At 36.3% G+C, this 15,716-nt stretch overlaps 1 protein-coding gene across 3 annotated transcripts in view; it reads right to left on the reverse strand.

Annotated features, from left to right (window-relative positions):
• The window catches only part of LOC133458595 (disks large homolog 1-like), a 141,427-nt gene that overhangs the window by 38,209 nt on the left and 87,502 nt on the right, over positions 1–15,716 (reverse strand). For all 3 annotated transcript variants that reach the window (XM_061738658.1, XM_061738656.1, XM_061738657.1), the window contains 8 exons: positions 15,585–15,635; positions 13,389–13,513; positions 12,505–12,674; positions 12,016–12,152; positions 11,476–11,620; positions 9,991–10,123; positions 7,833–7,989; positions 6,997–7,099 (listed from right to left, as the gene is read on the reverse strand). In XM_061738658.1, coding sequence (XP_061594642.1) covers positions 6,997–7,099; positions 7,833–7,989; positions 9,991–10,123; positions 11,476–11,620; positions 12,016–12,152; positions 12,505–12,674; positions 13,389–13,513; positions 15,585–15,635 — 1,021 coding nt within the window. The remainder of the gene's footprint in view (positions 1–6,996; positions 7,100–7,832; positions 7,990–9,990; positions 10,124–11,475; positions 11,621–12,015; positions 12,153–12,504; positions 12,675–13,388; positions 13,514–15,584; positions 15,636–15,716) is intronic.

Below are 15,716 nucleotides of genomic sequence, written 5' to 3' on the forward strand. Positions count from 1 at the left end.
ATAGCTGCATACAGCTGAAGATGATGTACAGCAACGGTAGCAGAACTTGAGATTAAAAAGTTGTTTCATCTAATTAAATATTATGTGAGAAGAATTTTTCACTTTAAACACCAAATGTATTAGCGTAACCTAAATGTGCTAATCACAGAACCCTCTCCTGGCAAATTGTTTTCACTTGTCACAGTGAATGTGTTTCTGAAGTTTAATGAACATTGTCCATTCATATGTTTTGGCCTCAACAATGTTATTGGGTATTTCAGAGTCAGCCAGCTCATACCAGCTGGTAATGCTAACATTTGCAATTTTGTATACAAAACTTGACATTTTTTGCTCAACTGACTCATGACATATTGAAATGCAGGAATTTTAACACCTATTACGAATGAAATTTCACAAAATTTAGTTATCCTTTACAGAATGTTGTCTGTTGCCACTGAATTATTATGATGAGATTGTAGTTAGATTATATGCGACATTCATAAAAACACAAGTATGGCTTGTTTGCCAGGAGAAAACTTATACTTTATAAACAGAATAAAGCAGCATAGTTTAGGTTTGCTAAATTGAATCTGAACAAACAACACGACCTCTGGACTGATTTCCTTTGAAAAGAGATACAAAAGAGATATTCTGCCTAAGTGCACAGTGACACATTTGGCATATGGTCGCCTCATACCAACCACAGTGTGGTGAGGATGTGATGATTTTGTCAGCCACATCCGTCCCTCTATTTTATTCAAAACCCTAATGTTCTGTTTTCTTGTACTTAGCTTCATAACATCAACAGAAATGTGTTAAAATGACAAAAGGCCATTTTTGCTCTCAGGTGCCATTAAATCATTATTCCTGAGTCCAGGTCCTTAGGGGCCATGGCCCTGATGTTTCCCTGATATAAATGTATGCATCACCATCAACATGTCATCAAGATCTGTCTTTCAAGGAGCCATTAATTTGAGCCAGATGCTTTGGAACAGGGAAGTATCTAAAACATGGAGGATAGTACCACCTGAGGACTTGAAATGAGGAACACTGCATTCAAATTCAAACAAAGACAAATAAAGGCAGCACATCTTAAAAAGGCAGTTGTTAAAACTTAAAGCAGTGTTCTTCAGTCCTCAAGACCTGCTGTCCTGCATGCTTTAGATGCAGGACAGGTGTGTTAGAGCACAGAAACATCTAAAACAGGCAGGAAAGTGGGTCTTGAGGACCAGAGATGAAAAAAAAATGCCTTAAAGAGTAGAAAATAATATATGGTAGCTTCTTCTATTTATTTCTATGTACTGTAGGTGAAAGTTGTCATTATAAAAACATACATAATGAATGTGGTTAGCTTAAATAATTGCAATCAGGCAAAACGTGTCACAACTCTGGCAGGGATGAATGAAATCGAGGAAACATGCTCAGTTGCTGCGCTTTTATAATTTAAAGTTCTCTTGCTTTTCTCTTCTTTTTATTATTAAAGCTATGATGCAATGAGAAAACCAAAAGTACAGCAATGTTCCTACCAGTAACAGAATGGGCCTGCTCAAAATTTCTCTGGATTTCATTGCAATTCTTCCTGTGCTACTTATGGTTTATTGGTAAAAAGGGAACATAACAAATATGCAGCAAACAAAAAAATCTTACTGTTAACAGATGATGGATTTTCAGTGGCAAAACATGAAGGAATGAAGGAACAGCACAAATGTAAAGAATAGCTGTAAAGAAATGTGAAGGCAATAAAACCCTGCTAATGTTAAAGGAGTGGTTAATATCTAAAATATCACAAATAGAATCATTCCTTTCCAGATGGTATTACAACAGCTCATAAATAATAAAACACAAAACTTAACTTCAGATACATTTTAGGTACTTTATCTCAGTCCCTTCTCCTAAACATCATGAATATCACATGTCCTCATCTCTGAGACAGTAACAGTGATAACAGTACATGATTTTAGTCTAGCCATTTTTAGATTTTCATGGGGAAGAAAATTGTTTACAATAGAAATGAAAAGGTGTGCTTGGCAGTGACATTCCTGGTTGCCCTGTGATGTACTTCATTGTTGCAGTTGGTGCCACTTGCTGAAAATGTACTATTGTCAGGAACATATGAGCACAAGGTCACAAAAAACAATTTGCAGTGTGTCTAAAACTATTTTTTACGTATCATCACCTCATTTCATATATTTGTTTTCTCAATAAATTGAAAGTAAATTCCTGATTTATTACAGCCAGAAAACAGGATCCATTTTCTTCACTCGTATCTTTATCTTCATGATGCTATGTGCATTACAGAGTGAGTGGATAACAACTATTCAAATCAGAACCTGGATCTCCTGCTAATAATAATAATGGATTGCACACTCAAAGCGCTCACAAGCGCTCCATTACTCATTCACTCATCATTCATACTTGGTAGTGATAAACTACATGTGTAGCCACAGCTGCCCTGGGGCAGACTGATGGAAACGTGGCAGCCAATCCACGCCAACGGCCTCTCCGACCATCACCGGAACATTCATACAACATTCACACACCAGCGATGCCCTCACTGGAGGCGAGGGGGGTGAAGTGTCCTGCCCAAGGACACAAAGACAGATGACTGGGGGAGTGGGATTTGAATTGTCAATCCATGAATCATTGGACGACCTGCTCTACCATCTGAGCCATAATGGACGAGAAATGGACATTAGCTCTCCAAAAACCGTTAGTAAAATAATAACATTAGGTTGTTAAGGACACAATCTACTCTAACAGCCTCACTTGGTCAAGTGCATATGAATTTGCTCTAATTGCCTGAAACATGATCAGAGATGACTGCAGTGATAATGCTGCATGAAGGCTTTTTTTCGTTCTTTCTTTTTTTTAAAACAAAACAAAACACAGATAATCCCACTCCATCTGCTATACTTCAAATAAACACAGATCTATATCTGCTGCATCAGCTGAACTCAAACATCACTCTCCCTCCCTCTCTCTCTCCCTCTCTCTCTCTCTCGCGCACATGCACACACACGCGTTCAGTGCTGTGCAGGACTGTACCGTGTTTGGCTAAAGTGGGCAGCATACCTAATATAACTAACAGGAGGAGACCTGCATACACAGTACATTTTCCTCTCCTGGTGGAGGTTGTTATGAGTTCCTCTCTCACTGCCAGGAAGCGTGTGTGTGAAACAGAGTGAGAGCTGCATGATATCGCCACGGGAATAGGACAAACATGGACCTCAGATACACACACATACACATAACGCTGACCAAAGCGCAGCATGGACAGAAGGTTTGATACAGAGTTCATTCAACAGTCACTAACAAAGTCTGCAGGATAGTCACGACACAGACACACAATCATCTTTCCTAATGGATTATTTTTGGAAAGCCTAAAGCAAAATAACTTAAGTGGGGGGTAGTCCTTCTATGATACCCATCAAGTGTTGTCTTTGTATGAATGCCAGTCCAACACCAGAGTGGAACTGGACCAAACCAAAAGACCTTCATGTCCTTTTGATCTTGGTTTATTCAAGTGTCAGCAGACACACTCAATAATTAATCCATCCATCTTTTATCTATACCCATGTGTTCCTGTTCAGGGTCACAAGTCACAATTAGCCTGGCAGCAATTAGAATCACTAGTTGCCTAGAAACGTGAGTACCTGGTGAAAAACTAAGGAATCAAAGGGAGAAAATGTAAACGTCACAAAGAGTCCCCAGGATTCAAACCAGGAACCTCCTAGCCGTGAAGCAACTGTACTAACCACCAAGTCAGTGTGCTACCGGCTCAATCAATAATAGGAAGTATATTTAAATACAGGATGATGAGGTGGTTTTGACTGATTATTAATATTTGGTGTTAACTTCTTATAGGATGCCAATTCATTATATGGGCATGTATTTCCATTATTTTTGTTTCTGGTTAAAGGTGTGCCTGTGAATTTGCTTTAATAACATTCAAATAAATGGCAGAGACCTGGAACTACAGCCTCAAATAAACATTTTGATTCCCCTTTCTTGGCACAGTTTGGCAGAGTATTCCTTTCAGACCCTTTAGACATTTAAGGAGCTGTCTGTGGTGCTGATCCTGTTCAACGATCTGCAGTGGATGCGGGAAATCCACATTACAATTTTCACTGTTATTTTGTTTAAAAGCTGTTTTGTAGTATCGACATATATACTTTGTTACTGTGTTCACCCAACATAACCCTAGAGCTCTTACTGCTTCCTTGCAAGGAAACAGGAAGGTAAAAAAGAAAAAGAAAAAACAACTTTCTTTGGTTTGTAAAATTCAAATGAATCAGTCACTTACCATATACATCTTACTGTTTTATTGAACTGAGTGCTATTTAAGGAGTGTCATCATATTTTCACATAAAGGTCCACCTCATCTCTGATTGCTCTTAGAACCATTGTGTGCCGGAGTTTCTGTGGTGTTTATTGACGGGAACACATTTAGACAAGCACATATTCTCCAAGCAATCAATAGTAAAAGCAAGTTAAGACTGTTCAGAACTCCAATGACAGTACACAATTAAATATAACAAAACTCTTTATGAGAAAAACTAATTATGCAAAAAAATTTACAATTTGTCATCAGTATTATTAGATGGGTTTCTTTTCTCTCCGGGATATATATATATATATATATATATATATATATATATATATATATATATATATATATATATATATATATATATATATATATATATATATATATATGTAGCTGTTAAAAAGAAACAGCATTTAGGATATTAACTGAACCACAGACTGTGTGCTGGCATTAAAACAGCAATTCATGTATAATGCCTACACAACCTTTACTAATTCATAATCTATGTACAATAATGGTCAGCATCATGTATGGACTCTTTCATGGTTTGCTTTCACAGTACTTTGAGGTATCATAGGGTTCTACAACATTTGCGTACTGCTGACATCTTGATAACTTAATTATTTTCTGACAGTGATCTCGACATCCAAAAAGATTTTACCCTACTATACATGAATACGATTATGATCAGTTTGAATTACATATATTATATCTGCACTGAATGCCTTATAAAAATATATTTTGGAGCGGATGCAAATGTTCTAGCTTGGCAAAGGTTTAATATAATATTTCTTGCTGACAGTTTCTTTAAACCTTTTACAAGATTTTCCATTAATCTAGTAAAAAACGAAATAAGAAAAACTATATCTTTCTGGCCATTTATGCGTAGCCTCTTGACACCCATATATTTTAAGTAATTTTGCCTATTTAGCATACACAACAACACCATACAGGACGAGGAGAAAATATTTATATGCCCGATGAAGTCTGGATTTTATCTGACAAACAAAGTTGGTAGACGGTAAACAAATGGACTTTACAGGACGATATTCACAAGCTAGAATAATTTTATGAAAAACATTTTTAATGCTTTTGATCAGTGGATTCTTATGGACAACTGGAATATGAATAATTGAGGAATGGACACATAATACGGCTGTAAGGATCCGTCAAAGGCAGGGAGTCTCCGTGTGTTTCTTGTATCTCACATTTACCATGCTGGTAAATATATATGATTTATGGTTTGGTGCTCATGATTTCTGCAAAATTAAGTGAATGAATGAATTGTGGAGATTCTACCCTTTCTAACGACGTATAGTATGTCCGTTTTGATGGAAGTGTAGACTTATTTGATCACCTGCTGCCGGTGGGTGGGCGGGTGTGGAGAGGTTAATATCAATGTCCATAAACTATCAGGACATTATACATTTAATTTTTTGAATCATGTGAAAATATATTCACCCTTTATACTTTAGTATTTTGTATGAAATGAAATTGCCTGGCTAAAAATTAACTGTAGAAGTATTACCATATGGGCTCATCCTTGTGTTTTGACGCTTTTACATCCTTCAGCCTTCCCTCCTGACCTCTAAAAACACACATACTGCATGCTGGATAGCTTTGGAGGTTGTTGTTGTTTTTCTTTTTTAAACTAAATGTCAGTGTTTTATAACGTTTGAAGTGATTTATTAATGAAATATGTAATCAAAACATTTTCCATGGATGTAAAACATACTTGGCTAACAAAGCCAGACTTTTTAAGATCCTGTGATCCTGTGTGTAATAAACTGGTCACACCCATAATACACTCCAGATGGATTCGTTGACTTAATAATACATGATAGATGATTTTAGGAAGAGCATCACGCAAACACATCACATGTTCAGGCCCCATCAGGCCCCTCACCACCCTCCATGACAGCATTCACCATGACAGCACACCGTTAGCTGAGCAAATCAGCACTTGTAACCTGGTTTCCTTGGTTACGCCCTTCTCAGTAACTCACAATGGACCAATAGCCAGTGCTTATTTGGTAGAATACTAAGAGTCTGTGTGCAAGTCTATCATTGTGAGGACAAATTTTAATTTTTGCACCTGAGAAAGCAAGAATTATGTGGCAGTTTTTCCAATTTGGGCTGGACTCTCGAACACCTGTCTGGGGGCTCAGACTTGGTTTAAGAGAATTTCTTTTCGGTTTCTCTTTATTTATTCATCACATTTATTCAACGCATTTATGAAAAATGAGTTTGAATTATGAAATATGAATGGTGTGTAAATATATAAAAGACTTCCCAGAAACTTTGTTGGGATGCTCCCGTGCCATCAAACGTTGTGCTCTTTCTGGGATGCAAAATGCAATCAAGTCTTTTATGTTGCCTTTTCTACCTTTATTTCACATTGTGTCCTCGCATGATTAATTTTGTCTTTAACAACAACTTTTAAGGTTTTACTACAAAGTGGACAACTCAGGCATTACCAGTAAAGCTCAGACAGATCTGTTGATTGTCATTGCTGGTGGCTGCAAAACCAGATGGCCCATTGGGGATAATAAAGTTAACCTTGAACCTTGATCTGTAATATTGTGATGTATTGAAAAAAATAAAATAAAGTTCATGTTCAGTCCAACAAGACCATTTCAACATATAATGAGGCATTTTCACGTCATCATATGAATTATTTGGGTACTCACCTTCCGGCCTGAACTGTGCTACTATGGTAACATTCTGCCCCGCGTTCTTCAGAGCTGCAGCAGCCTGCTCATGTGTTGCACTGGACAAGTCCACCCCGTTTACCTACATATACAAACACACACACCAATATTCAGACTGATAAATAATAAATGTAGAACACATCCTTTCAAACACATCTTAGTCAATCTTTATTACACACACGTAACATTTGTGTACTTTGTCAAGCCCTGTTTGATGAATATAACATTCTCCTTCTGAACTGGCATTTCTTCATAAATAATACAGTAATTCTGCAGAGACTGTCAGCATCTCAGCAGTCTGAGGATTTAATCCAGACGGAATCCCTTCTGAAGAGAATTAAAACCATATATCTCATTTTAGAAGTACAGAAAGTACGGCACAGACGCATAAAAAAAAAAAAAATAGTTTTGACACACGCATGTCAGAAAATATAGCTTCAATAAATTCATACTTTGAAGGCTCAAAACACACATTCCCTGTTAGCTGTCACTGGTTGCTGGCTGACAGGTAATATGCTAAAATAAAAATAAAAATTCAATACCAGTTAAATGAAACCTGTCTTCATCTCTATATTTCTGTGGATGGAACCAATTAATTCAGACTTGCATTAACAAACTGAGGCGTTTGACTCCACAACACCTAAGAGGCAGGGGAGGGGCTCTTGAGAAAAATAACAGACTAGATGTCTTCTTTTATGGGCTGCTGTGTTTGAGCTCTACAGTAATAAAAGCATTATTATATGTATAAAAATCTTGAATGGTGACAGTAATTGTGTTTATTTTCCAGTGATTGTGTTTGACGTCTTAACTCGTACCGACAGGATGCGGTCTCCCTTTTTAAGTTCACCACACAGATCAGCCGGACCTCCAGCAAGTATGAAGGAGATGAAGATTCCTTCTCCATCCTCCCCTCCAACAATGTTAAATCCAAGACCTGTAGAGCCCCTCTGCAGCACCACCCGTCTGGGTTCCCTAGAGAAAACACACGACAGACATACTGAATCAGGGCAAAAAATTATCACTGAAACCTAGTTTTGAAAGCATAGTTAAGTAGTTTGATGATATTATATATGTATGTAAGTTGTGATAAATCAGTAATGGATAATAACTTTTACAATTTATACTGAAGGAACTAAAGAAAAAAACATTGAGAAATTCATGCTTAATTCAGTGTCAATAATGTATGTACCAACGTACACTGTATGTACTCTATGTACGTACAGTATGTATGTGTGTGCGTGTGTGTGTGTGTGTATGTATATATTTATATATAATTAAGAAAAGAGTAATGTAAAAATAAGAAGGACATAAATAAATATTGTTAATATTTTATGGAGAAGGGGCAGGATTAAATAAGTTATACTTCTTCCCACCCCTTTTCGGACATGCAAGTGAAATTACTGTGCTGTTTTTTTGTTTTATGCTGTTTTTTTGTTTTATTTTGTTTTGTTTTGTAAACATTTTGTATTATTATTTCTGTTTTGCTTGTTCATATTTACGTTATATATAATTTGCATGTTCGGAATAAATCACTAACTAACTAACTAACTAACTAACTAACTAACTAACTAACTAACTAACTAACTAACTAACTAACTAACTAACTAACTAACTAACACTGTGAATGTGTTAAATTGGATGTGATATTTGGTTAGTATTCCAAGGAGGAATACTAATTCTCCTAGTTCACCAGCAGATGGCAGTATTGCACTTTCTCAGTTCTGTATTAACGCTGCAGTCTGAACAACTACAACCCTACAAGTGCACTACCACAACTTTTCTTCTTCTTATTAAACAGACATTTTCTGATTATACTATTACTTGATTATAAATCAGCTATATGTGACATGACTACATTGGAAATTTTTTTTATTTATAAATACAGTTTCAATGGTTTAAATATAGCTAAAATCCAGGAAAATTGATCAAAATATGTTGGGGACATAGGCTTTAGCACCGTAGCAAACTCTGGCCTCATTTAAAAATTTCGAGTGCAAAATGTTACAAAGATATTCATTTTAGGGGGAAAAATATGACAGTTTAATAGATAAGGTATATACTAAAAGACAATGTATTCAAAACATAGAAAACATTGAATCAGTTTCAAGTATGCGGCCTGAAATCACCTAAGGATGAAAGAGTATTGTCCTCACTCTCTGGCCATTTATAAAAATCCCTAATCTACTACAGTGTTTGCCTGACTAATCAGAAGGAAAAACAAGAAAAAAATCATTGGAGAAAAAAAGAAAGGGCGGACGTCAAAATGAGCATCCTGCAGCCTGGCTAGGGCTTATCAGATTTATTATGATCAAAGCACGCTCATTGGTCTAAAGGTCTATGACGAATTGAATTATGTTCTGGTAGCCACGGTGATGCCAGTCGAATGACGAGGGCTGTGATAGGCTGTAATCCCTCCATTAAAATGGATTAAAGATAGTAGAGCAGCACTGACCACGTATCTGCTTGTGTTTGTGTGTGTGTGTGCAAACTTGCACATATGTGACCTGAGTTTACACGTCAGACCAAATTCACAAAGCCATCTGCCTTTTACTGCCAAAAACACACACACATACACAAGCAGCTGCACGTTGGGCAGAGGACAGAGGTCACCGAGTGTTTAATGGGACCTTTACAATTAAAAGAAAAAAATTTAAAAATGTATTTAATAGTTTCATGCAATTGAGGACACTTTGAAGGTCACGGAAGAGCTTAGAGGGGATAAGCAGCACAGAAAAACAGAGGGGAAAAGAAAAAATAACAGATTTTATATGAGATAAACCAGAAAAATGTTCCTAAGAAAATGTTTTATTTTATATTACATGATCAATAGTTGTTTTTAAAAGGTAGCAACATTATTAGAATTATAATAATGACAGTAGAAATAGGTTCAAAGACCAGCATGACCAGGAAAAAGCAGGGGTAGAGAATGATTTAGTTTGTGCAAATATAGAGAAATATGATTTGAACTCTCACCTGTTGGCATCATCGTCTGCAGTCATGGTCCGAGGCAGTGGGGAGTATCTGGGTGTCGTCAGAGGGGCCGGGCTTACAGACTGGCTGCCGCTCATATAGGGGCTTACATGGTTGTCTGGGTGTGGCGAATATGCTGCAGCAGTACAAAACAACACCGTTCCTTTGTCACAGTTCCTGAATTTGAGTCACTTACATTAGAAAATGATTGTGCGTATGAAAAAAATGACGAGGTACACTGAGAATGATCATAGATTATGTTGACATAAAACTGTATGACGTTTGGACTTTACTGAAGTTTTCTTTTCCTATATATCTACACTGTTTCCCATAAAATTTGAATAAAACAGTTTCTTATCATGAAATGACTAAATATTGAGAGGAGTAAATAGGAGAAATCTTTCTGAAAACAAAATTACTCCATCTTTATGGGCAACTGTATAATGCTACCAAAGATTCTTTCTCAATTTTATAAAACATTTTTTAATTATCCAGAGGGATGATTTAATGGTCCTGCCGAATGCCCAATGTGAAGCATGTGCTATTCATCTGTGAGATAGTCATGCACATTATGATTTCTCATAGAAGCAAAGCGAATGACCCTAACACCGGGATGTACAGAATATACAGGACTGTCTCAGAAAATTAGAATATTGTGATTTTCTGTAATGCAATTACAAAAACAAAAATGCCATTCATTCTGGATTAATTACAAATCGAGTGAAATATTGCAAGCCTTTTATTATCTTAATATTACCGATCATGGCTTACAGCTTAAGAAAATTCAAATATCCTATCTCAAAAAATTAGAATATTCTGGGAATCTTAATCTTAAACTGTAAGCCATAATCAGCAATATTAAAATAATAAAAGGCTTGTAATATTTCAGTTGATTTGTAATGAATCCAGAAAATAAATACATTTATCACAATATTCTAATTTTCTGAGACAGTCCTGTATGTCAAAAAAATAAAAAAAATAAAAATGACAACATCAGTATCAGTATCATCAGAGGTCTTGTACATTTCATGTGTAGACAGATTGTGGCTGTTTTGGTGGCATGCAAAGGATGAGCTGCACACGCTGGTGGACATAATATTTGAATTAATGTATTTAAAAATGTGAAATTGATTGTGGCACCATGATGTGTAAAGGGCTCTGCACCTAAACAAAAACAGTTCCAATGGCAAGCGAACCATAAGAAACAAAAACAAACATCATCTTGGCTGTTTACAGCGATGATGGGCTGAGATGTCATGATTCATGAGCGAGTAACTCTGAGGACTCTAAGCCTCCTTTTGCGTGTAAGCAAAAAACTCAGCTTTGGTCTTCACTGCATTTTCATCATTCAACACCATCTGGCTCTAAAAGCTTTATCATGTTATGCAATGAACAATGAACAATGAACAATGAACAATGGGCAAAAGCAAACCTTTCATTCTTGCCTTTATATTAGCATGAAGTGACAGCTGTCAAGTTTGTACTTACAGTTCGTGACATCAGGTGGAGGGAAGTTGTCATTGATAAAAAGGGAGGTGTGTTTGGCCACGCGGAGATAAACAACATCAGGAGTTGACTTTAATGCTGCGACTGCCTCCTCATGTGTTACTTCCTCCAAACAGGCGGCATTTACCTGTGAAGAAATGAACACATACATAGTAAGCAAATACACAGACACACAAGTACAACACATAAAATACACATTGTTGAATGATATGAATCATTCTTAATATGCCAATATTACTTTTCCTTTATTTAACTCAGTGCATGTAATTCATTTTGCTTACGAATTATGCCAAATTACATCTATGAAATCTATTGTGAAATTGTTTTGTTTTTATGTCTTTTCTAAAATGCATTTTTGACATAGTTGATTTTAGTCCAGTTACCAGATTATATTACATAATAACACCAATAAGTAAACTTTGGGACTGTCTTCTATTTTCCTTATTTTAAACATACATACTTTTGCGTGTACATACTCAATAATTAATAGAGTAAATTGAAGGAAAAATGTATTTTTCTTACAGCGACCAGTTTGTCTCCTATTTGTAGTCGTCCATCCTTGTGTGCAGCCCCTCCCTCAATGACTTTAGTCACGTAGATGCTGTTGTCACCAGGGACGTGTTGGTTCCCGACTCCACCTGCTATACTGAATCCTAAACCTGAGGAAATCAAAACAAAAAAAAATCCAAAAACAGATTACATCATTTTTTTTTTTTTTTCCCAATTGAACAACCTAAATAAACAACCTTAATTGTTTGATACTTTATATACATGTAAGATAATAATTAGACTCAGAATTGAAATATGGCTACAATAACAGAATAATGCAACGGTCTTACGTTCTTATGTTTTCACTTTTGGAGGCGTTGATGTTTTTCTTTTTTTAGGATATAGCATTAAACAGTCTTCTTTTAAATGTAAATCCAATGTACTAATATAAAACAACCAAACTACTGTAAATATGTGCTTTATAACTTAAGTGACTGTTTGTTGTGTTTGCAATTCTCTCACCTTTGGGCCCTTTGACCAGTTTGATATCCAGGATCCTCTCAGCGAGGCTCCTCCTGCGTCGTATACACAGTCGGACCAGACCTCCCGCTTCCTTCAAAGCTTCCACAGCTCCACTGTGAGTCACTTCCCTGACGTCCGTATCGTTCACCCGGACTATACAGTCATTCACCCTGCACAGCGACATCACACACAGCAAAGATATCTCTATGTGAAGTTAAACGAGGAAAACAGACTATGACGTCTTGTTTGAACTCTGGACAGAAAAGGAGAAAATATAAATGCATGACGTTTTTAGTAAGATAAAGTGATTCATTAAAAAATTCATGAAAGTTTATTTTAATTGATAAGTTAAGGGAAGTAAGAGTCCCTTATAGGAAATGTTTGACTCCGTCAGACAGCTGTTGGTGCCTGAAGCTCCTCTGTAAGCAGGAAAGTGACTCTTAAAAACTGCTGATGACAACACATTCAGTTTCTGGGCTGAGATACAAGACAGACAGTTTATTCTTCAAATGACTTGGCCAAACTCAATACATCACTCCGAATCAATGAGTCGGAGTAATTAGAGTTGCTCTTGAGACTCCAGTTCAAAGATGAAAAGAGAGCATTAGCTATGAAAACCTTTAATCAATATTTATCTGTTTTGGGACTGCCAGGTGACACAAACACAGATTCATACAATAGATTTTTGATATGAAATGCGGATAAAAAGTTTACCTGAGTGATATTAAACATTGACGTTGTCATATAAGACTTGAATTGTGTCTGAGGTTGGATTTGAAGACAAGCGTTGAAGTTTTGGTAAGACTTCAGGTTTTGCCTACCACTAAATGAATGCACGTCAACAATAATCTTCATATTTAATAAAAGTAATGTCTGTATTGTACCTGAGTCGTCCATTCTGTGCTGCTGCTCCTCCCGGGATAATCTTTGTGATGAAGATTGAGGGGTCTTCTCCAATGTGGGGGTTATCAGTCCCTCCAGCAATACTGAAGCCCAAGCCCGAGTTACCCTACAGATAGACACATATACATTACTATTATTCATTATTATTATGATTAACCCTTATTCAACTGGGGAAATATAATATACAGGACTGTCTCAGAAAATTAGAATATTGTGATTTTCTGTTTAATGTCAAATATCCTATCTAAAAAAATTAGAATATTCTGGGAATCTAAATCTTAAACTGTAAGCCATAATCAGCAATATTAAAATAATAAAAGGCTCGCAACATTTCAGTTGATTTGTAATGAATCCAGAATGTATGACATTTTTGTTTTTTTAATTGCATTACAGAAAATAAAGAACTTTATCACAATATTCTAATTTTCTGAGACAGTCCTGTATAATATACATGGAAAATATAAATAAATGTAACATTTGATTCCAGCAAAACCTTTTAACAAGGACATTCTTTGCCAGTCTTTCTTTTAATTGCTCTTTTAAAATATTTTCAAACTTGGCTAATTGTCGCTGCGTTAGAGGAGGAATCTGTGTCCAGTGTGAGCTACTTAACAGTTTGAAGCTGTTGCTTGTTTCTTCACATGGCTCTCCCAAACTCAACACATCACTCCAAATCAAAGGCAGCTTCATACACAGGAAAGTCATTCATGACACACATGAACGCTCATACCATCAGAGATGCAGGCGTTTGCATTTTTAACTGACGACACCCTCAGTCTTCTTTCTCATCTTTGCCACCAAGAGCTCACTGCTCTTTTTCTCTATAAAGCAAACTCAAATAATTCATGTCCAATGTCTTTCTGTCCATCTGAGACGAGCGTATGCTCAGATTACTCAATTTCTCTGTCGAGTTCATATACAGTTTTGTGACGACGACTTTTCAAAGTACTCCTGAATTCATGTGGCAACACAGACGTTTGATAAATTAACTGTTGCACAAAACTTGTACACAAAATGATCAACTTGTGAATATGCATGATAGCGGTTATTTAACATTTTGCATAAATGTTTTCTGGAATAAATAAGAGAGAGATGTCCCCGATGTACAGTTAGATGGGTTACATAAGATGCTGTTAATCACAACGGAGTAATTTGTCCACGGGATTAAAACTTCCTTTTGCCAAAACCTCACACATCGCTAATACCCAAGCACACTATATTTAACTTATAGAGGATCATTTCTAAAAATTGTCGTCATCACCAATAAGCACTTATTTCCAAAACATCTTCCATATTCTCAGCTCTCGTCAAACTAAAATATTAAATATGAGCAAGGAGCATGTTCCACACAGAAATCACCTCTGCAAACTGAACACATTATCCGCTGACATCCATGGCTCTGTGCCTCTTTCAGTCACTACTCACTCTCTGTCATGGGTTTAATACTCGGGTAATGCCTGTGCCTGTGTTTGCATGTATGTCCAGGGTGACTTTAAAGCAGATCCAGTCAAGCAGACAGAACCAGGTCACAGGAGAATAGAGCAATAGAAGAAGACGGAGAGACAGCCTCAGGGGTGGGAGAAAAGGGAATATAATGAGAGAAGAGGGGTTGTAGAGGACCAGGAGAGGAAAGCAGAAAAGGACAGATAAGAAATCAAGGGACTGGGGGGTAAAAAAAAGGCAGCAGTATCGGACAAACACTCGGGCTGAGTAGGGGAAAAGAAAAATGATGAGATGATGGTAAATAAGAAGGATAATCAAGGATTACAGCTTCTTACACAGAGCAGATGAAAGTTTTATACTTAAATGTATGTGGTAGTAACAGGCTTAGCTTTTTTAAACTAAAAAGCTTACAATAATATGTACATTCACACAATGTTTGACAGTCTAAAAGAGCAGAATATTCACCAGACACGACGATGTGACACGTGGCAAATTAGAACAACAGTAATTATTATCATGATAAAAAATAATAGCTATCAAAATGTCAGATTGTAATAAATCTATGCTTTAAATTGGAAGTATGTTACCTGATTATTTTTTAAATATGTAACATTTTATTGTTTCATATCTTCTCCATCAATAAGCAGCTTTATGCAACAGTGTTGAGGGATGTGATAGTTATTTTGTCATGTGTACCGATGCTTTCTGACGGTGTAGATGCTGCATATTCTTACCCGCTCCAGTGTGATTTCTTCATACTCATAGTCTGCTTCTGTTCCATTGACCTGTCAGAGAGAGATGACGTAATTTCATTAATACTCAGGTCCTTTACTTGATTTTAAGAATCACTAATTTAACTAAAATAA

This window comes from Cololabis saira, chromosome 13 (genome assembly GCF_033807715.1).
Source record: "Cololabis saira isolate AMF1-May2022 chromosome 13, fColSai1.1, whole genome shotgun sequence".
In the NCBI taxonomy this organism is placed as follows: Eukaryota; Metazoa; Chordata; class Actinopteri; order Beloniformes; family Belonidae; genus Cololabis; species Cololabis saira.